Raw genomic sequence first — 23003 nt, forward strand, 5'->3', positions numbered from 1 at the left:
CCTCCCGAAGAGCCATGCGCCTGGCGCTATTTATAGCCGGGGGCCGTCTCGGACTGTACCACCGCCGCTCGCCGGGGCCGCCGACGGGGGAGGCGCGCTGGGCGGCACCGCCCCACGCCGCCCTGCTCCGGGCCGCCGCCCGCCGCCGCGCGGGAGTCCCCCCGCCCACAGCTTCTCTCCGGCCCCGCGTCTCCCTCCTTAGTGAGCGCACACTCGCCGCCCCCACCCCTGGTCTGACTGGGAACTTGAACCGGTCCAGCCTGTTTAAACGGAAAGGACAGAGATCCTGTCTGTTCAATGTAAAAAAATTTTAAAAAAAAAAGAAAGAAAGAAAGAAAGAAAGAAAAAAGAGCGAAAGAAAGAGGAAAAAAAGAAAGAAAAAAAAATCAGATCAGACCGAAAGAGAGAGAAGAGAGGAGAGGGAGGGAGCGAGCGGGAGGAGAGGGGAGAGCGAGCGCGAGCGAGCGAGAGAAGAGAGGAGAAAGAGAGAGAGCAGAGAGCGAGGTACAGAGAAACCGAGGGGGAGAGAAGCCGAGTGTGTGTATGCGTGTGCGTGTGTGAGCGCGAGCGAGCTTGCGAGGGAGAGGAGCGAGAGAGTGCGAGCGAGAAAGAATAAAAGGAAAGAAGATTTTCTCTATGTATATAAAGATGGCCACGTTAGCAAACGGACAGGCTGACAACGCGAGCCTCAGTACCAACGGGCTCGGCAGCAGCCCGGGCAGCGCCGGGCACATGAACGGATTAAGCCACAGCCCGGGGAACCCGTCGACCATTCCCATGAAGGACCACGATGCCATCAAGCTGTTCATTGGGCAGATCCCCCGCAACCTGGATGAGAAGGACCTCAAGCCCCTCTTCGAGGAGTTCGGCAAGATCTACGAGCTTACGGTTCTGAAGGACAGGTTCACAGGCATGCACAAAGGTGAGTGCACCTTACCCTCCCAACTTTGCCGGGGAGAAGGAGCGGGCGGGCGGGCTAGCCGGCCGGCGACGGACAAACCGGCGACGGACGAACAGGAGACGGCGCGAGAGGGAGCCTCGGGCGGACGCCGAGGAAGGAGGCGCTCGGGCAGCAGAGATCAGGACTGGGGTGCGTGGGGAGCTGTTTGCTGGGGCAAGGCTGGGTTTTGGGAAAAGGGCTGATAGAAGCGGTGCCGTGGAGAGAGCAGTGGGAGCAGAAGATGAATAGAAAAAGAGAGAGTCGAGGGTAAACGGGGCTTGTATTTTTGGATACAGCGATTTGAATGATTGGGATGGGGACAGCTGCACCGGCTGAGCCCGGGACGCTGAGCAGGAGACTGGCAGGCGCGCAGCCCGCCAGGCACTGAGGGTGCTGTCCATCGCCGTGGTGCTGAAAATACTAAGAGGAGATTTGGTGGTCTCCTTTGCTCCGGGCCAGAGTAGCAGAACGCAGCCGTCTAAAAAGGAGAGAGGTGACAGATCCAGAGATATTTTTATTTCGCTATCAATTTCACAGTAAACTCTCCCTGTCGAGCTGTGTACCTCAATAATGTGGTTGTGTTGTAAGTGGTGGGGGAGGGGGGTAGATATTTGAAGGAAGGAGGGACAAAACCTAAGGCGAGAATTAGCAAGGAACCAGCCATCCCCTGGGTGGAGTGGGGAGTCAGGGAAGCCTCCCCAATGATTCCCCCTTCTCAGAAAAGCGGGGCTTTGAGGGAAAAATCTGTGTGTGCAAGATATGCATTTGAAAGGGTGTAGCCTAAATGATCCCAAACTCACCATGCAGAGAGGTTTATAGTACATTATTTCTCTCCCTTGAAGCAATCATTGCTAGTGAGTGCTTGGGGGAGGGGAGACAGAATAATCAAAGAATTAAAACCCAGCAACTTTTTAGGAAAGTGGTCATGGGAATTGTCTGCAGCCTGCCTGTTTTCTCCTTGTTTTATTATCTTTAAGGCAGATGTGTTCAGTTGTAGAATGTGTGTGGGTGGCTGGTGGGTGATGAAATTAGTCCAGTGCTCTGTAACAGTAATGTATAGGATGTGCAGTGGGGATTAATCGGGGCTGGAGCTGTGTGGGCAAGTTAAATGCTTTCTGAGAGAGATTGATCGTCAGGCAGGGAAGGAGCACCAGTCTAAGGAAGTTGTAAGGGATGTGTATGCACGTTCTGTTTTTAATAAACAGTAGTGTGGAGAGCCACTGAAGATACTGTGTTAGAGCTGGTGGTTTTAATGATGAAAACACACACACGCACATGCACATGCAAACCCACCCACACAGAGAGAGCAGCCTCATCCTTGGCCACAAATGGGCTATGAACAGAGCTGATCCTCCGGCACATTAGGTGCAGAGCGCAGAGCTGTCTGGCTTTCTAAGCAGCAGTGGTTTTCACTATCACAACCTCCCTCCTTCTCCAGCCCCCCCTTCATCCGAATACTAAGCACAGCTCCAAACTCTTCATAGTTGGAGTCCCAGAGAGCAGTTTTTATTGGCTTTAACATCTTCTAGCTTGCCTGCTGAGGAGTAAATCTTAAAGTTAATGGCATGTTGAGTAGCACAAAAATACAGCAGAATGGAAATATACTGGGTTTGTTGGGGTGGGGTGAGAATAGGGGCTGTAATGGAGAAAGAAACCAACCTTTATCCAATATGGAGAAAATGTTCAGAAGAGAAACTGGAAAGGTGGAATGGGGAAGCAGTGTTTGAAATAATATTCCCCCCCCTCAAGTTAACCATATCTTTGTAGTTTTCCCTTTCCAGTCAAGCTCCCTAGATGCTAATTAATGTTTGTATCAAACCTTTGTCATTGTAATAAGCCCCCTAATTTAAAAATAGAGATAGTGAAAATTAAAAAGCATAGATAGGGAAATCCTTTATGCATCTAAATAATCAGTTCATGTGCCAATTTCAGATTTTAAACTTAGAAAAAGAATCAGAACCCACTAGAGGCAAAAGACAGTTGTGAAGAACTGAGCTTCCTGTGAGATCTGGGTTGGAGCACTTTATTTGCTGCTTTATTTCAAATGAAGATAAACTTTAACAATATTCCTTGCTTTCTTCTCATGAGACCTTCTTGCTGGTATCATCACAGTTTCTACTGTCATTTGTACTCCCTTGTATTGTAGCAGAGAAGAATTATCATCATTTGTATCAAGAAGATAGAGAAGGTTACAATATAATTATATTATATGCATCTTGTATATATACACCTATCTGGTCAGGATTCCTAGGACAAGCAAAACTTCATATTCTAAATTATTCTTTCCCTAAACGGACTTATTCTGTGGGCAGGCAGGCCCGTTGGCCCCGGCATGCTGGGTGCCTCGTTGTCGCAGCTCACCCTTCAGAGCCTGAGCATTTTTTTCCCCATGAAACTTCCTGCCTCTCCTTCCTCATATTTTTATAGGCAAGGTTGGGCCACAATATTCCTACCAGTGCCTGGAAGCTCCAAGAGAGCTGAATAAATGAGACAGTTTTCGAGGTCTGTTTTATTCAGTCCTAGAAGAGTTTGAACTCCTCCTTCAGTGATATAGTCTGATTTATTAGCTAATCTTGATAAAAAAAAAAATAAGCCTCCGGCCACCTTAAAAAATTACTCGCTTGCCATTGGTGATTAATTACTGTTAAGTCGAAAAGCATGATGAGGCTTGAAGAATGAGGGTTGCGTTTGGTTTCTAAATTTTCCCTAACTCTAAATTGACAACATGAGGCTAGGGATAGAAACATGCCTTTGTTAATCCTGGTTTCTGGGCATATTTGTGACTCTTTCCCCTTCTTGAATTTCTAACTTCTAATAAATTGTACTGGGATTGAGGGACATCACGGGATAGTAGCCTCCAAAGTGGATGTCATATGTATGTTATTAGTTAAAAAAAAAAAAAAGCAAGAAAAATAAATAAGAATTAAATGGAATGCATGTGATTTCAGGTGGATATCCATTTGCTGGCCACCTGCTATTTCAGGTAACTAAAGAAGGAAAGCATTCTAAGGGTTAATGGAATACCTGCCATGCGTAGAATGAACCTTAAAAGGCAATTACTCCAGTCAAATTGGGAGTCTGTGGAGGAAGTAGTGGGTGAGTGTTGTGAAGCAAACCCAGCCATATCAGAGAAAGGCTGTTGAGCTGGGGAGGCAGCAAATATCAGTTGTGGACTGGGGTAATTACTGTAAAGGTAAATTTACCCCCTGGAGAACAGAAAGCAATTGGGCAGGGGTAGATCTGGGCACTAGGCTGAGAGAGAAAGGGAAAAAAGCCCCAGGATTACAATTTGAAGAAACAGCACCCAAAGAAGAAAACCCAGTTTAATACAAACTCTCGCAGCTAACTCTGAGTCTTCTTTTTCCCCCATTATAAGCACTTTGAGAAAGATGGTTTTCCCAGGCCCCAAAGAGAAAGACATTGTGCTATTGATTTAAGAGGAAAGAGCCAAACTCCCGGGGTAGCAGCAGAAGTAAGCTCAGGACCAACTTTACCCCTTCCTATAGAATTTTTCTCCCTTGAAGAAGGGAACAGGTCACCCACTACTCTAATTCTTCCCTTCTCTCACTTTTTATTCATTTCTCTTTTCTTTTTATTTCCTGGAGAAAAAACAGAGTCAGTGACTGAAAATATATACATGCACACAAATACCCTTGACTGCTAACACACACATACATAGCAGATCACACATGAATAAGCCCGCAATCCATTCATAACTTTGGTCTTGCCTAGCAGGATAAAAGGCAGTGAAGACTGAGTTACTGGGAGACATAAAGACTAGTGCTCTCTGGATAGCTATATTATAATGCATTATCTTTGAAGTCATTTAAGTCCAATTTAAGTGGTATTTAGTATAATATTTATGAATTAATGTAATCTAAACATAGGGCTGTCCCCAAAGGTTTATACAGCCTTTACTACTGATATGTGCTTGTTGCTGGAGCCTGCAATGCATTTTAATCTAAACAGCCAAGTCTATATTATAATCCCTCTTGTTAACCAGTCAGAACACATCTGTGGCCTGGATAACCACTCTACATCGAGATTTTCCCCGGCTGCATGGAGGAAAATCTAGTCTACTGGCAGCCCCGAGGGCTCCCAACCCAGGAGCCACAGCTTCAGAAACTTTAGCCCCTCCTCATACTTTCCTACTACATCCAGAGGGAGGCTGGGGACAGAGTAGTGGAACCTTATGTGGACTGAGCTCTAGAGAGTACATCGTTCTAAAATATACTCATCGCCAGATGCACAACCTCTCAGTTCAACGGCACCTGAGGCACCTGACTAGAAAATGCTTAACGCCCTGTGATTTGGGGTGTAACTGGGAGGAAGGGCAAGGGTCATGAATATTTTTTGGTGATGTGTGACCATCTACATAAAATTATGTCTTGTATTTTCATGTAAAATGTAACAATTCTAAGAACATTGAGTTTCCACCACTTGACTTGAGCTGAGAGGGCTCGTTCTTCTTTTCCTGAGATAGGTGAATTAAAGCCAGCGAGGCTCTGATTTCTGTTTTCAAATGAGTCTCAGAGACAGTGAAGCTGAAGTATTTGCACAGGCTCAATGAAGACAAACTTTTTTAAATTATTTTGAAAAATAAAAATTCATTTCTGTCCAGGAAAAGACTGGTAGAACGGCTGGGCACACACCTACAGTTTTTAGAAGAAAGATATGCCTTTTGAGAAAGAGGCATGGAAAATGGGATAGCTGTAATAAGAAAAAGAGACAAGTGTTTTTTTTAAAGTAAATTTCACTAAAGAAAATAAGCAATAGTAATCATTACAAACAAAGCTAAAGTAAACCACACCAACAGCCCCATAAAAAAAAACAACCCTTCAAATTCCAGATGTTGATGAGTGTCCTATTTAGGAGTAAAGAAAAAGTTATTGGGAAATTATTGCTTTATTTAAGCGACTAGTGTTTTGTTTTGTTTTGTTTTGTTTTTTGCTGCTTGTACATGATTTCATTTCTCTTTTAAACAGAAATCCTCAGAATCAGCACAGAGATAAATTAATATGCACATGTGCACGTATATGCATCCATGTGAGAGCATGACTAAGCGCATCCCACACATATGGGAACCAGAGCTGGCCTAGATTTTTTTTGCAATTCAACAGGGAGATGTTAACCCTCTCCCCTCCCCCAATTTTAATGGGAATTCTAGATTATGTTGAAAGAACCCCCTTGGCATACTTTCACTCTCTCCACCTGCTCCAGTTGGCTGGATGTTCATGGCTTCTCCAACGTAAAAACACAACGAAAAGAAAAAGCTTTTCTTGAGTGAAGTCATGGCTTGAAAACAACCCAAAGGAAAACAATGACGAAAATGCATGCTGTAGATATGCCCCTCACAGGCATGTTGTAGAGTTATCAGAATGCTTTCAAAGGGTTGGTTTCCGGGGCATTCTTGATGCCCAATGATCTCTATACACTCCAGCAACTTGATTGTGGCCATTGCTGTCACTATTATTAGCATCATCATCCCCATTATTACCATTTATATACCAGGAGGGGAGAGGGGTTTCTAAGTGATCACTTAGATGTTCAAGACAACACCACCTCCTTGGTTGAGAGCTGGTCCTCCTTGCCTCAGACGGATTGGGGGAAAACACTGTACAACTCACACATTTCATGTCATCAGAAGTTGGTCGGTTTCCAAACTGACCCAGAAGAGACCTCCCTGAACAGAATTTGGAGTAGGCAGGCTATAGAAAAGGAGATGCAACAGAGAGGGAGGCCCAATATCCTGGGCAAGAAAAGAAAAAGGAAAACTGAGAGTTGTAGGGCCACAATGCCAGCTGGAAGCTGGGAGCGCTGGTTGACAGGGGCTGCGACTGCAGCAGCTTCTGAACTTGGAAGGGAAATCCCATGTGACATGCAGAGAGAAGAGCTAAGGAGTGTGAAAATCTGTGTGTTTCTGTGGGTACTGGAAGATTGAGGGAGGGAAGATGCTGCAGCCTGTGTGGGTGTTGGTGTGAGTGAGTGTGTGTGTGTGTGTGTGTGTGTTTGTCTGTCTGTCTGTCTGCAGACAAGAGATGACAAATGCAAGTGGCTTGGAGATGATATTAGAGGTAATTTCATCCTAAAGCCTATATGCATGATCAGGAAGATGGTTGATGGAGAAAAGGAGAAAATCTGGGGACAATGATACTGTCCTTGCGATTCTGTACTCGCTCACCTTAGAACTCGTGGCTTGGATTTGTCAATGATCTAAGTTCCGAGGTGGAGGTGTGCTCTTATTTATCTGTCTGATATCCCCACCCGGAAGTCCAAGTTTGGAAGAGGGTTTCATTTCCCCACACACGTCACCCTCCGAAGGCTTGCTTTCCTCTGCTCACCTATTGCTATCCAGGATCTGAGTGGCAAGCTACAGAGCCCCACTCTCTGCAGAGATAATTCCTTCCACCCATCCACTGCATTCCCTTCCCCACCAGCTGCCCCTTGACATCCCAACATCCCAGCCCTACTTTTCAAACACACACACACACACACACACACACACACACACACGACATGGCCAAGTCAGTCATGCTGAGCCTTGCAAGCAGAATGCTGCACTTCCCCCAAAGGCAAGCAGGGTGTGGCAGGGATCCGGCTCCCCACCTCCACCTTATGGACTCTCTACAGGAAAAGCTTATTGACCGCCACCCCCCTTTACCATTGCCTTTTCTGCAAGCCTCTCAATGCACAGACTCTCCAAGAATCACAGAAAACATCAAATTCTACCCAAATAGCCTAGGGGAGGGAAACAGAGCCCCCCTTAGTTGCAGCCCACTTATCATCATCCTGTATCTCCTTTCTTTTTTCTCTTTGCCATTTAAAGTGCCCTTGCGAAGCCCAGAGTAAGAACCAAAGGGGTAGGTCCATGCTTCACTTGGCAACATAGGGGTGCAGTTAAAGATGCCAGGCCAGAAAGACAGTGATAGGGACAGAAATAGTGGCAGAGGAATCTCTAGATCGCTTGCCCTAAGGGCATCCTCCTTCTCCACCCATCCAGTTTCCAGTGGCCCTGGATGGGGATAAAGCTCAAGCTGCAGCCCTGCCCACAGAAACCAACCGGACAGCCAGGTGGGCAGGCCCAGGGTAAGTGCCCTCCTTTCTGGGTCCCTCTGTGAGTAGTAGAAGGGGATGCTTTCTGGACCACGTATTCACAGGTCTTCTTCCCTTTCACCTGCTCCACATTCGGCTTCTCTTGTTCTCCCCCTGTATCTCCCCTCCAGCATGAGCTGATGAATGCTCTTAAATGGAGTGATTCCCAGCAACTCCACTCAGGAACACGTCCTATGTGGACCACTGCAAGATGTAAATAAATGGCTGCCCCAAGGAGAAAGACATCATTCTGGTACTGTGAGGATGAAACAGCCAAAAATATTGATCAAAGCTCAGGGGGGAAAAATTGATAATGAGCTGGCATCCAGCAAGAGTTAAATGACAGACACTTTGAAGGCCGGTTCTGGACAGCGCACCAACTGATGTGATGTTACTTTATTGCAATCCGCTTGGCTTTAATTAATTATCACCTTTGTTAAAAGCATCTCCAGATCAAAGGTTCCTAGATACTTAACAGATCTTACTAACAAAGCCCCCATGCATTAGGCTATCCCACAGCTCCCCAGCCAGGCGGCTAGCAAGCGTCCTTCCCCTTTTCTTCCCTCTCTCTAAGCTGTTGGCGTCATCCTCTTTGCTAAAGACAATTCTTTCTGCATAGCTGCTCTGTCCTAGGAGGGGGGTTGTGAGACGTGTTGTCTGCTGAGGGCAAGGGGCTGCTGTTCGGCAGCTGTTTTAAAAATTACACAACTGAGACTCAGTTCACCTTCAAATCTATCTGGCTGGAATGGGGAGTGTCGACCAAAGGAAAAAGCGTTCATGGAAATGCAAAAGGTGTGTATGTGTGAGTGTGTCTGTATGTGTTTGTGCACATCCACATAAATATTATGGGATCGATACATTTCACATTCTCTGCCTACACCTCTTACCTTCTCCCTCCTGTCTCTGGAGCACCTGTGCTCCCGTCGTATTTCACTCTGAGAAATGCTTGCAGCTGAAGCATGCATAGATGATGCTGTATTGAACCAAGCCATTGTTTGGATTTGGTTGTGGAGTCTGAGTGCCCACTGAAGGATGCTTCTCACCTTGGTGGGATAGGTGGTGCCTAAAGAATCCACTTCTTAAGATATGTCAGGAACCTTACTCTCTAGAGTTCCCAAAACCGATACACTGACAGGTGACTCACTTGAAAGCAACCCTTGGAGTCATTCTAGGCAGATTTGAATGCCATACGTGGCTGTTTGTTCATTATTCTAATTTAATGATGCAGTCACACCTAATTAATCCATGTCTGGTTTATTCATACACTATGTCTGAGGATCCAAAAGATCTCTCTAGCTAGCTGGCTTCCCTTCACAAGGCCTAGTAAAGCGTCTACCCCAACAAGTGAGCGTGTCTGTGTCCAAACAGGAAAGGATCATTGTAGACTAATTTGATAGAGGTGCTGTCCCTGACTCCACTGTTCGTGCAGGCGGGAATGACAGCATAACAGAGAGAGGTAGCAATGAGATATGTGTGCCTGTGCAACACACACAGGTGAACACACAAAGTGTGCATTCTCCCACAGAACCCTACTGATAGCCAGAGGCTCATACCCCATGTGTAATAAAGGACAGGCCTTGAGGAATGGCAAGCACTCCCATGACTGGGAGTTTCAGTGCAGAAGGTGCAGAGGTTGAGCTAAGTCAACCTCTCATCTCCAGCCTTAAGAAACGGGAGCAGGATTCATTGCTGCTGCTGCTGCTGCATAGAAAAAGACCGAGGCTAGGGGTGGCGTGCCCCCAAAGTCAACTCTGCAGCATGGCCTTCAGCACACCTTCCCACGGCAAGTTCTGGCCAGCCTGCTCCCAGTGAGTACTGTCTCTTGCCTGGCAGGTACATTGAGAGAACGAGGAATCAACCTAATAATATCCTTATAAAGCCAAGCCTCCTGCGCAAGTCCTAGGAGACAAGAGGCATCTAAAGATCAAACACTACATCACAGTGTATTTGTAGGAACTCTCTGATTCTGCTACCTCCCTATAATGCTCTAATTGACTATTTGATCAGCTCTAAAAGGGCCAGCATTCAAGACAGGCTCACACGCTCACATTCATGCACACACGCACATGCACACTCTCATATACATGTTCACCCACCCATCCAGGCACACACACTCACCACACAAGAACCTGCAAACGGACTCTTTCTTGCATACGCCACTGTACCTACACTGGCTCGACCAACTGGGATAGATTTTCAGAGGAGATGCTTGAAGGTGAGTGGGAAGCACACACCTAAGATTGTACATGCCCTTCCAGTAATGGGCTTATCAATACCTCTTAAAGAAATGTGACAGCCAGCCCAGAGTGATTCAGTTGTGTGGACAAAGGTCAGCATATAGATATCCATTATTAATAATATCAATATCTTGGCTGACCAGTATAACCAGAACCTGTATCATGTCGCTGCTGATGCGCGAGGCAGGGAGGGCTTCGCGGCAACAGCAGGAAATTACGCGCATGTAAAATTAATCATATTGACTGGCTCTAAGAATACACGGAGAGGTGAAGATGTTGGGAGTGCTTGCTTTGGTGGGAGAGGGGGACCTTGTTCCCAGAGGCTTCATAGTCCTGAGCTCCTGGAAGGAGACCAGGGGGACGGAGGCGTCCCTGGGTGACCGATGAGAACACTCTCCCTCATCCGGCCTCTGCCTTCCAGCGGGGTGAGGCGGAGGAGAGGTGTTCTCTGAACAGGAAAAGAAAGAAATAGGATCCCCTAACCATTATCCACCCAACATCTTTCTCTCAAATCAATACTTGGCTTGGTTCGGTCTCACCGGATAAGGCCCAGAGAGCATCCTTGGACCCGGTGTGTGATGAGGTCTGTCTCCGAGGGGGTGGCATGGGCCTGAAGCCACATCCTCAGTTATGTGGTGGGACACTGGCCTGGGAGATGCCAGTGCGCGCTCGGAAACTCAGGGGTCCCAGGAGGAAAAGCATCTAGTCAAATCAATCACTATGATTGGGTTCTTGGGACCAGCAGAGGCAGGGCTTCGGGGCCCTGCTCCGTTACTATTGCTGGTGGGAGCAGGAATATTCTAGACTTCCGAAAGCTGCTGCTGACTGAGACTTACCTCCAGTCTCAGAGAGTAGGAAGGAAAAGGAAGGCCGCATATCCTAGCCCAGGAGTTCCCTCCAGGCATGCCTTGGACCCTTCACTCCCTCCTCCTCTGAAGCCTCCCCTCCAGATGTGCCTGACCCTCACTGGCAGCCCCGGGCAACACCTGGCAGGCTTTTCAGAGTGAGGAAAGGGAAGGAGAGAATCCCAGGGGCTGGGGGCTTACTCAGAGGAGAGAGAAGGAACAGGGCTGCCCAGATCACTCCTTTTCTGTGTTTCCAGAGCTTGTCGTGAAGGCAGCTGGCAGGGGGCCTGCCTTCGAGGCCGGGTCCTGGGTGGAGTGATGGCGGACGGCAGGAGAGGGGCTGCTAAGTTGAAGGAAGGCGGAGGAGTGTGCCTCTGGCTGGATGTGGGATGGGTTTCTCAGGGCCATGCTCCCCTTCCCTTAGGCAGCACTTAGGCCTCAACAAACAGGCCAAATACGATCCTCCCTTAACCTGATCAGCCTCCCCCAACCCCCACCCCAGGGCGGCCAAGGAGGAAGCCTGTCCCCTTGCTTCATGCACACTTAGAGCCCCAGCCCCAGCCCTCAGACCAAGGGTCTTGCCCAGTCTCTGTGCTCCCTCCAGAGTGACAACGCCCAGTCTTCCTAGCTGTGCCCCAGTCCCTGAGGCCACCTGGGACAGTTCCCAGATCACAGGACTTGCTTCCAACACAATACAGGCTGTTTGGCCACAGAGGGCGTGTGGGATGGGCACGTCCTGGTGCCCAGCCGGTCTCCCTCAGCAGTGTTCTGTCCCGTCCTCAGCCCCAAATCTGGGTCTCGCTCGGGGGCACTTGGAGAACAGCCCGGGAACCAGGCCCCTCCTCTAGACCTTTCCCTACCTTGGGGAAGGGTCCCCTCTCCTCCAGCGGTTGCCCGCCCTCTGACGGTGAGAGGGGGAACTTCCCACACTAAAGCGAGGGCCCCTGATGCCCAAAGGCGGCTCCAGGCTAAGCGTCCAGGAACTGCCGACCAAACCGTTCCCGCACCTCTACGGGCCACGGTGGGTCACTCCCTTTCTGCATGGGAGCCCCTGTGTGACGGAGCAACACAAGACCCTGGGCCACATACCTCGTTGGACAAGTTAGGCTGGGCCTGGGACACCGGCAGAGACCCACAGAACAAGAGATGAGAATCACCCTGTCCAGGCAGCATTGTAGTTCCAGTACAAATTTGAGTTTTGTTTGAATAACCAGTTAATGGTTTAAGTGGGCGTTTTATTCTTAATTCCACATGTCGAGGCACCAGAATCTGCCATTCCTGTGCCTAAGGAAACAGGCCTGGGCTGGGGACCCAGGTGGCAGTGACCAGGTGGCACACCCACCCCCCAGGTGCAGCGGAGGCCCCCCCACCCCATTGCAGAGACGCGGATGCAGCTGGCTGTTGGAAGAGAGGGGCACAGAGCAGGAGAGCCACCACTTATTCCAAGGCTTCATTTTATCTTCCAATTTAAAAAAAATTAATTAAAACATAAAGCCTTCCTCTTTACCCTTATCTTATTTCAATAAGTAAATTATTAGGTTTATTTTAGAGTGAACTCTGCCGTATGGTGTCAGGAAAGTTTGAATGAAGAGTAGAGAGTGACGCCCGGGGCTCAGGCTCGGCTGCGGAGTTGGTCCCGAGAGAGAGGAGAGAAGCCCACGTTAGAGGGGCCGTTTCGGCACAGGCGTAGCGTGCCTTTAGGCCACACTGAGTGACCCCTCGGTGGACCAGGTCCCAGCAGCTGGCTGGGAGGGGAGGCAGCAGGAGCCTCCAGGCCACACACAGGAGCCCCTTGGAGCTCCAGGGCCCCACCCCTTGTCGGTGGCTCACACTGTCTCCAAGGCCTTGCTTGGTTTTTCCCTAGTTTTTTAAGTTTCTCAGCAAAACATTAACTCTAAATGTTCTCAGCACCAGCACAGCTGAGCCAGTGCTTTAAAGGCTGGTCCACAGCAGAGGCCACACGGCAGAGAGGAGCATGTCCCCAAGGCAGGCAGAGGCAAGAGCAGTGCCGTCATCAACCCGGCTGTAGCTGGCTTCCAGGATGCCCTTCCCACTATCCCCACGTGGGCAGCAGGGCCCCACGCTCACCCCCTTGGGCAGGTTTCTGCAAAGCAGAGAACACAGGGCGTTCGTTTGGTAGGAGAGACAAACCACATCTCCTCCACGGGAAGCCCTGGATCTAATGGGGCAAATTCTGCTCTCCCTCAAAGGGTCCCAGATTCATGTGCAACTCAGGTGCCTGAGGGTCAAGCTCTCTCCTCAGAAGAGAAGACCCACCCTCACCATCACAAAAACAATGGCTGTAACAAGGGGCAGCAAACCCACAAATATAAAACTACCCAATGCAAGTGTCCTGTGTGAAGAATGAAGGAAACCCCAAATCCCAGGAACCAGAGACAGAGGCTCCCGGCTCGCGGGCGGGGGTGGGAGGAGAGGGTAGGTGGGGAAGAGAGGCGAAGCTGGCACAGGGGAAGGAGACAGAGCAGGGAGGCTGGACTGCTGACAAGCCGGTTGTTTTGTTTAGTTTCATTCCATTATGTTTTGTTTTTGTCCCACTGCGGTGAAGTCTTATTCTCAGGCTAGTGGACAAAGGAATTTCTCACTTTGAATAAATCTCGACCCACCACCAGCCCGGCTGAGGGAGAAGGAGGCGGGGGTCAGGGGTACGTGAGTGGGCTGCAGAGATGGCCGAGGAATTCAGGGGCACACAGAGCTTGCGAGGAGGGCCGGCCTCACCTGCTCTGGGGCTGCAGTGTCCTTCAGCCGTCCCAACTGCAGCCCACTTGGGCTGAGAAATTACTCATAGAATATTTAAACTTGTGCCGTGTTCTCTGTCACCGAGGCAGGCATCCGTATTGTCCCCATAGGCTCACTCAGCTGAATGTCTCAAGTGATCCACTGGGGTTCTGGAGGTTAGAGTCTTCCCATACCCTTCACCCTTCCTCGGTGCTGCCCCCGGCCCAGGAATGGCTGGAGGCAGCCAAGCAGTGGGGAGGACATGAGAACAGTGTTTCCTCGGTTGACACTGGTCTCGCAGCTGGAGGGATCTTGGCAGATCCTAGAAGAACCGTTCCCAGTGTGGACAGCGCAGCACACCCAGGCAAGGGTGCCAGGCCCCTGCACAGTCTATGCACTGCGAGGGAGCATTTGGGAAGCCTCTCTCATCCCTGGGAGAGGAACCCAGCCCAGAGGCACAGCAATAGATGAATTGAGTTTTGGGGCCGCAAACACAGGCTCATTTGTGGCTGACTCCTTAAAGGAGGAAAAAGCCTCTTGTAGGTCTTCCGTAGGGTTTGACCCGTGGCATCTTCCTGGCCGCCAGGGTTTCCTCGGGGAGGAGCAGAACTGGGCTGTGGAGGAGCTGGAGTGACTACGCTGCTCCCCTCCCTGCAGGGACGTGGGGTCAGTGACGTGGACTTCCTGTGCCTTCCCAGCTCACTGTCATCCACCCTCCTCGACTCTCCCCACCCTGCTATCCTCAGGCCCCAGACCCCAAGTGCTCTCAGGCTTCCCAGCTCTCCTAGGACAACGGTCCCCAACATAAAGTGACCTCCTTTTCCTTTCCTTTCAAAGTCCTGCCCCTTGCTGATCTGACAAATCAAACTGGGCAGATGTGTCCCTGGCGGCTAATGGACATTAATGTGTTACCATTTTGGGTGACATGTGCCCTGTACGGGGACTGTTAGAGCCCAGGCTATAACCCGAAGAAACATCTCTAATAGAGGAATTTCCAGCACAGTGAGGCCAGAGGGAGACACTGTGAGGCTGAGAGGCATCTGGCTAATCAGAAGGGCATGAGCCAGCCTGGCCTAAATCTGTGCCATTGAGGACAAGGAATTCTACCTCCCAAGTGGCAGGACCAGAGGACCAGACAGCTGAAGGCCTGGTCACCCTGCCCATCTCCCAGCAGGGCCAGCACACCCAGGAGCCTACTGTGCCAAAGGTCTAATCAAATATTAAACATGGTCAGTAAACTTAAATCAGCATTGTATCTAAAGCACCGAGTCCCTCCCTGAGAGCGGCCCAGTGTAGGGTACATTTCCAGCTCAGCTTGGCCTGGGTGCTGGGGTCAGCGCTGCATGGTTCATGCCCCACTGTGGGCAGGAAATGGGGAGACAGACGGATACCTTGGCAGAGAGAGAGGTTCATGGTTTTCCTCCTCCATTCTATTATTCATTTCCTCTGATTTTTATCTAATCTCCCTTGATTGTCCTGGTGAAACTTAATAGACAGAGTGAATTTTTATTACATCATCAATATAATCTCTCGCTAATCAGCAGACACGGGGCCACCGCAAGCCCTATAGCTCCTCATCTGGCTTTGTAAATAGTAGGAACAATCATGGCCAAGTGTGCCTCTTCCACCTCCTCCCAGGAGGCCTCTCCCCGCTGCTCCCCTTCCCCAGACCTATTCTTGGGAGCGCTGCCATCCCACGGTCCCCCCGCCCAGTGGGCCACATTGCTGGTCGATGGAGATGTCTTCCCCATTCGCACATATTTTTAGTTTTCTCCCTCCCAGCATCAGCTGTTAAAATCACAAATCTGGGGCTTGTGTTTCGAATGCCAAAATAGCCTAATGTTGACTGATTTTTATTCTACTTCCCTCTGTGCTAGGAATATGATATGTCATATTATATATAATTCTGTGGATCACAGTGCATACTATCAACCACATTATATATCCAATTGAGTCATATTATATACCATACCTATATAACCTATGAACCAGGGTGTTTTGGTTATTTAAAGTCAAATCATGTATCTTATATACTGTGTTACAAATGTTATTTATAGGTTCATTTATAGCATAGTATGCCTCCCATTTACATAGCATTTTAATCTGTAAAGTGCTTTCTAGTATAGTATTACTTTTATCCCTATCGGGACCACGTACAATTGATTCCTTTTTTTGTAAAGAAAAAATGGAAAAGGAATCATGAAGGAAAATTACAACCTGGTCAAATCCTGCCAGGGCACGAGAAAGCAGCTCAGGCTCCAAACGGGCACCAGAGAACCAGGGAAGGAGCGCGGACGAATCGGAGGGACCGAGGCCTGGCGGCTCACCAGCCAGGCACCCTCCCGGGGCTCGGCCTGCCAGGCAGCCCCTGGCCAGAGGACAGCCGGGATGGAAGAAAGGGTTTGTTTGGAGGTTTTCTCCCACAAACTTGTTCAGAGTGAAATGTGAAGCCAAGCGTACCCCCTTGCTTCCCCCTGAGGGCTGGACCCATTCAGCCCCACACGGCTGCCCTCCCCCCACTGCCGGGGGCCAGGCCACACTGCCCCACAGTGATGTGGATTTGGGGAAACTGGCACATAGTACCTAGGGTCAAATGCTATAAATAAAGGGGGTGATGAAGCCACGGAACACTGCTCTGTACGTCTACACCCTGGACCGTTCGGGGGCAGGAGGCATGGGCTGCTTGCAGACAGGTCAGAGCCGGCTCTAGGAGTGGCCGGCCACCCTTGGTGAAGTCGCTGTTCCGGTTCCTACGCTAAGGGCTGGTTCTGCGCACACTCAGTGGGCAGTCTGCGTGCATCTGGGGGCCGTGGGGGGCTCTCCAGTTAGGGCCTGACAGTTCAAGGAGGCCTGGGTTCTCCCAGGGGCCGTCGGGGTGGGCAGCGGTCAGCACTCTGGACACCGTCTGCCGCGGAGGCCGCTGGCCGCCGAGGACGCGCTGCGCAGGGAGCCGGGCGCCAGGGTCCCGGCCCGGGGCTGCTGCCTTGCTCAGAGTCTCGGCTCTCTCCTCTCTCAGATCCCTGCAGTGACACCTGCTCACCCCACCTCTTAGGCCACTGTGAGGATGTAATGAGCTGAGAGGAGGGAAAACACGCTGTAAAAGTTTACATCTCCAGGGTCGTTGTCATGTATTAAGTGCCAGCCCCCCCATCAGACCACGGGGAGCTCTGACAGTCCTGCTCACTCAGAAATAGGACACGTGGGACAACATGAGGGCTCAGGGAAGGACAGGAGGAAATAGTGACAAAGCACCTACTCCACAGCGCACCCGGCCCTTTCACGTCTTTTACCTCATCAAATCCTCGTGACAACACCGTGACAGAGATGTCACCGTGCGTCTCTGAATGCCAAGGAAGTGGAAGCTCTGGGAGCAGTAACTCGAGGAGGGCTAGGGAGACGTAGAGCCAGACTCTGCGTCCCTGTTTGTTCTATTCTCGAATCCACCACGTGTCCGTGACTGCAGCTTCCTCTATAGAAGTAAATAAAAGGATCGGCCCTTCCGTCTCCTTCATTTTACAGATGGGAAAGCTGAAGTCCTACGACATTACAGCTAGTGTTTTCTTCAGTCATTCCACACTGTCTTTTATGAAGGGTCTGAAAATATGAGCACGTAGATATACACACATGGACACACTCACAAATAAAAACACACTCATAGACATAGGAACACACTCAGGTGGACACTCATATAGATACCCAAGTACACAAGCACACACACTCAAAAATACAGATACATACACAAACACAATTTATAGACACATAGTACACATCGACCCCCATTGACATACACACACAAACATAGTTGCACATACACTGGCACACCACTCCTTAACAAGGCTTAAACAACCACAAGGCCATAAACACAAGTTAGCCGCATAATTCGTTAGAAGGAGAAGTCAAACCGGCTGCTGCTTTAGAGAAAGGGATGACAGGAGCTGAGCTTGAAGGCCAGGAGGACACAGTGTGTCCTCACCTTTCAGCCCTAGACCAGAGATCAAAGTCCTCTTGCTCACACATGTGTGACCCAGAAGCCCCATAAAGGCAAAAGCCAAATCCTTATTAGAAATAAACAAATAAACAAAAAGCATTTGCTGAGAATGCTCCCTCTGCAATCTCCCTTCTGCGTCAACTCACAGGATCCTGGCCAAATTTCTGCTCATCTGGCCAAAACCAAAGGCAGGTCCTGGAGAAATTTTGGGCAGGACTTCTGGGGGCCACTCAGTGCCATGCATTGGCTATGGACAGGTCTCTTACAGGTAAAGCTGGGCCTGTGAGCAGGGGAGGCACCTCCAGGAATGGGTGATGGAAGGGAGGAGAGGAAAGTTGTAGGTTTACAGCCAGAATCTGTCCTGGAGGCCCGGGGCGTTGCGCTCTGTGGCTCAGAGCAAGGGAGGGTGTCTTTGCTCACCGACTCCCCTGCTGTCCGTCCAAGCCTGTCTCATCCTGTAGGGCTCTGCTGTCCATGGGATCATAGTTGGCTCGGGTTTGGCAGAGAAAGTGGCCCTATACATGTGCATTAAAAGAACATACGCATACACTCTCACACAGACACACAGTAAGCAGTGTTAGTCATGGCAAGGAGCTCATCAAGGAACAGGAAGCCTATGGTTTTCTTTTGAGGGGGAGGAATAAAATCATGAGGACCTGGGAACAAGTTTACTGAATTCCCACCACCTGAAGACTGAGCAGACCATTTGGAAGTTGAGGCTTTTGGGGAAAGTAAGGCAGGCCTACTGGACAGGAGATGCTATGGGGTGCCGCTAGAGGTGGTGCGTATGGTGCTTATCCCCCACAGACATGCTGTGCTGATGGGCTGAGGGGGGGGAGGCTTCATGGGCACCTCTGGGGCCTGTGGCAGAGAGAGGGCAGTGAGTGACTATTGTGTGGCTTACGCTCTAGCACGTGGCGTGTGGATATATGTTGTCCCCTTATGTTTTGCATTCTCATGTGGGTCTCTGGCATGCATGCACGTGTTGCTTTTGTGGGGGTCCTGTGTGTGTGTCAGCTGTGGGAGAGCTGTGTTTTCTGCTCTGGCTCGGAAAAGGGAAGGGAAGATGCAAATAGGACCTTCTGTTTCCCCGAGGTTTCAAAGCTCCCTGGTCTGGAACTTGCGATCCAGGGGAGCCCCACCCTTTCTTGCCGAACCAGGGTATCTCATGCCAGGTTCCTGAGTCTCTGCCCCATCCCAGAGCCCTGGGTCTGAGCAGAGATGCAGGATCTGGAGCCCTCCCTGAGGCTGCCCTGAGGAGAATGTGTGTGTGTCTATGTGCGTGTGCACACACACACCTCCACGTGAGCACGCCTAACCCGCAGCTGCTGAGGCACAGGCAAGGAGAGCAGCGGACGTGTGTGCTCAGACGTGCCGAGTGCGGGCAGCCATGTGCGAGCTGTAACGGGCTCCGGTGGGCCAGTTTCTAAGTGACAGATTGCGTGTACAACTATGACTAGAATTTCTACCAAGTGCTTGTATAAAACAGCAGAAAAAATGGGCCCAACTTCCCGGGTGGGCACTCCTGCAGTTCTCTGCCAATGTGTGTGAGTGTGGGTCTTTTGGAGGGGCCCCGAGCTGGGGGAGTGTGGGAAAGGTCTGTGAAAAGGGAGCGTTCTGCACACGGGTGGTTGGGGGCAGCCCAACTGAGCGGGACACGGAGTGAGACGGTCCCCTCCTGAGACCTCACTGCTTTCCTAGGTGCACAGAGGGGCCGTCTGCAGCATTTTCTCACATTCTGCACACAGATTCTCCTGGGAGACCAGAAGAATAGGGGGTCAGGGCTTCTCCACTTCCCAGAAGGTAGCCCTGAGTGCTCAGCTTCCCTTCTTTCCTTGGAGAACCGAAAATGCACGCGTGCGTATGCACGTGTGTGTGTGTGTGTGTGTGTGTGTGTGACAGATACAGAGAGACACAGAGACAGAGAGAGCTGGGCGGCAGGAGCTAGGGGCAGCAGCTAGGGGACGAGAGCCCCCCTCCCCACTGCCTCCATCTGGGGGGGAGCAGATGGTGCTCAAGCCTGACCAGCAAGGCCGGAGGCAGCTCTTGGAAGCAGTGCGTCCTGAAGGAAGGACAGTGCAAAAGAGGGCCCCCAGTGAATGCTCGCCAGCTGAATGCATCTCTGCCCACCTGGCTCTGTCCTGCAGCCCAGGCACACAGCACCCCTGAGCCCAGCGCGCACGTCTAGCCACAGGTGCACTGTCCTTTTGCCTCCTCTCTGGGCCCCTTGGAGGCTGACCCAGTTCCTGCATGCAAACACAGAGGACAGACCCCTGTCAACCTGGGCCTAGCACAGGCTTGCTTTGTTCCTTGCTGACAGTAGGGGGCAGGCCTGTCCTGCCTGCCCCCAGGAGTCCTGGGGCCTCAGGCGCAGGTCTAGCAGTGCCCTCCTTCCCTCACCCGGAGGGCTCTGCGGTGCCAGCTCCCCAGGTCAGTACCCTCCGCTCAAACCCAGGGTTGTCATGTGTGCTTTGCCTGGAAGTCCTCAGCAGGCATCTCGCAAGCACACGGAGCCTTAAGCTGTCTTCCTGCATCCTAGACTTGACCCTAACCCTCCCCAGACTTTCTCGGGATGCCTGTGTCCGGATCCTGGGTGTTTTGTGAGAAATGCAGCTCATAGCCTCTGCTCCAGACCTTGTAATTCCCTGATGATAGGGTCAGGGACTCTGTAGTTAGGTAACAACCTCAGGGGTCTCCACACACACCAATGCCTGGTGGCCAGCGCTGCCTTATGGCTGTCCCGAGCTCCACGGTCAGTGCCCGGTCCAGAATGGTAAGAATGCTGCGGCTTCCTCCGACCTCAAAGCTAGACACCCTCCCGGTGCCCTAACTTCCTGTGTCTGTCTTGTGGCCCTCAGGGCTGGGTCTTCTTCCCCAGAGGAATGACCTCCCAGACCACAGGACCATGTGTTTATACCATGAAACCCTTCCTCAGGCTGTCTTCTTAACTGCCAGAATGGACATGTCTTCTCACCTGTAAGGAGTGGGTCCTGATCTCACCTTATCCTCAGATACTCCACTTGCCCACACACAGAGATACAATCACACACAAACAGATGTGCTCATGCAAGCACACACAGCCACACAGGTGTACTCACACACATAATCAGAGACACCAGATGCTCCCTCTCAGACACACACACGTAGAATTGTGCACCTGCACCTACATCCAACTAACCCCTCTGGTAATACATTATATGCAAGTTCTTTGTCATGTGGTTTAGGCTATTCTCTTCCAAACTCCATAGAGTTCTTGTCCTGCTCAGTCCCCTGTGGCTTCCCAGGCCTTCCCAGGCCCCGTTCAGTGGAGGGGAGGTGGAGGACCCCGGAGGTGACACAGACACTGTTAGGCAGTGCTGAGGTTGAACTGCAGCCTTCTCCTCAATAAGCTATGTGACCTTGGACAAGTCACTTTCCCTCCTGGGCCAGCCTCAGTTTCCTTGTCTAGCAAATGGGAATATACAAACTGCCTCCATAGGTTCATTCTGAGTATGAAATATAGTAATCTAGGCAAAGCAGTTGGCACAGTGCCCAGAATGTGGTAAGCCTGCGATAAATTGTAGCCGTGTAACAAATGAGAAAGATAAAGAAGTCCGCAGGATTGGCCACCCAGACTCCGCCAGCCTTGCTGCCCTGACCCCGCGCTTCCCTTCCTGGGAGATGAGCTCCACCTCTGCCCTCTGCCCTGGCCGCCCCCTGCCTGGTGCCCCCTCTCCCCTTCCTGGGAGATGAGCTCCACCTCCGCCCCTCTGCCCTGGCCGCCCCCTGCTCGGTGCCCCCTCTGCCCTCTGCCCTGGCTGCCCTCTGCCTGGTGCCCCCTCTCCCCTCCCTGGGAGATGAGTTCCACCTCTGCGCCTCTGCCCTGGCTGCCCCCTGCTCGGTGCCCCCTCTCCCCTCCCTGGGAGATGAGCTCCACCTTTGCCCCTCTGCCCTGGCCGCCCCCTGCTCGGTGCCCCCTCTCCCCTCCCTGTGAGATGAGCTCCACCTCTGCGCCTCTGCCCTGGCCGCCCCCTGCTCGGTGCCCCCTCTCCCCTCCCTGTGAGATGAGCTCCACCTCTGCGCCTCTGCCCTGGCTGCCCCCTGCTCGGTGCCCCCTCTCCCCTCCCTGGGAGATGAGCTCCACCTCTGCGCCTCTGCCCTGGCCGCCCCCTGCTCGGTGCCCCCTCTTCCCTTCTGCTCCCCTCAGGCCAAAACATCTCCTCCTAAGGCACAGAGCCTCCTCCAGGAAGCCTCTATCAATCTCCCAGCATCCCCAGAGCTTGAATCTCCCGCCCGAGGGCCTTGCACCCACATGGAATAAGTCACTGAGCTTCTCTCCATCTGCACTTTCTTACCTGGGAATGGAGACGAAATCGATCACCTCTAAGAATGCTTACATTGTCACAGTCTGTCACCCTCTGATGTGAAGTTTATCCTGGATTTAGAACCCAGGATGGCACAACCATGAGGAGCTCTCGGAGGCTGGGGGCAGGCCCGGGAAGATCTGACGAGCTGCTCAGGGACCACGGGCAAGGGTCAGAAGTAACTAGAAATGGTGAGTCCATGTGGAGATGGAACAGTTTGTGACTAGGGCTTGCTCATGGGCTAAAATGGAAGTGGAGTTTGGTGGTTGACCCTCCTTAGCACTGGGTGCTCCCCAAGAACAAGGGAGACAGCAGTGATGATGTGCAGAGAGCACTGGATTTGGAGTCCAGGGGCCTGAGCTTTAAAACTCAAGAGGTGGATGATGACCAAGGGCGTTTCCATCCCTGAGCTCTGAGCTCTCCGCCTGTGACTCAGGACTAACAATACTGACTTCATGGGTTATTGTGGCAATTAAGTGAGAATACGTACAAACATCTAGGATAGGCTTGTATAGTGGTAATAATCACAATAATAAGAGAAGAATGATGAGCATGTCTATACTCTTTACCAAGTGCTCCGAGACGACAATGGTATTGCCATTTACCACGACAATATCAAGAATTTGAATGTGCTATCTCATTTAATGCTACAAGTTCATCTATGAGGAAAGTTCAGTTTCTATCTCTATTTTTGCAAACAGAGAAATGGAGGCTCAGAGAGTTTAAGTAACTTCCAAGGTCACACAGTAAGGAATTAGCAGAGCCAGGATGCCAAGCAGGGCCTTCCCCAAGAGCCATGGGCTTGGTAAAGAGTGCTTGTGC

At 50.9% G+C, this 23003-nt stretch overlaps 1 protein-coding gene across 28 annotated transcripts in view; it reads left to right on the forward strand.

Moving 5' to 3' along the window:
• Positions 1 to 363: 363 nt before the first annotated feature.
• Positions 364 to 23003, forward strand: part of CELF4 (CUGBP Elav-like family member 4) — a 303332-nt gene continuing 280692 nt past the window's right edge. For 8 of the 28 annotated variants that reach the window (XM_066246188.1, XM_066246198.1, XM_066246189.1 and 5 more), the window contains exon 1: positions 369 to 922. In XM_066246188.1, the coding sequence (XP_066102285.1) occupies positions 637 to 922 (286 nt within the window). In that variant the 5' untranslated portion in view covers positions 369 to 636. Of the gene's footprint in view, positions 923 to 23003 lie in introns of all 28 variants that reach the window. The other 20 variants (XM_066246196.1, XM_066246208.1, XM_066246197.1 and 17 more) reach the window with 8 other exon arrangements.

The sequence above is a fragment of the Saccopteryx bilineata genome, chromosome 11 (genome assembly GCF_036850765.1).
Source record: "Saccopteryx bilineata isolate mSacBil1 chromosome 11, mSacBil1_pri_phased_curated, whole genome shotgun sequence".
NCBI lineage: Eukaryota > Metazoa > Chordata > Mammalia > Chiroptera > Emballonuridae > Saccopteryx > Saccopteryx bilineata.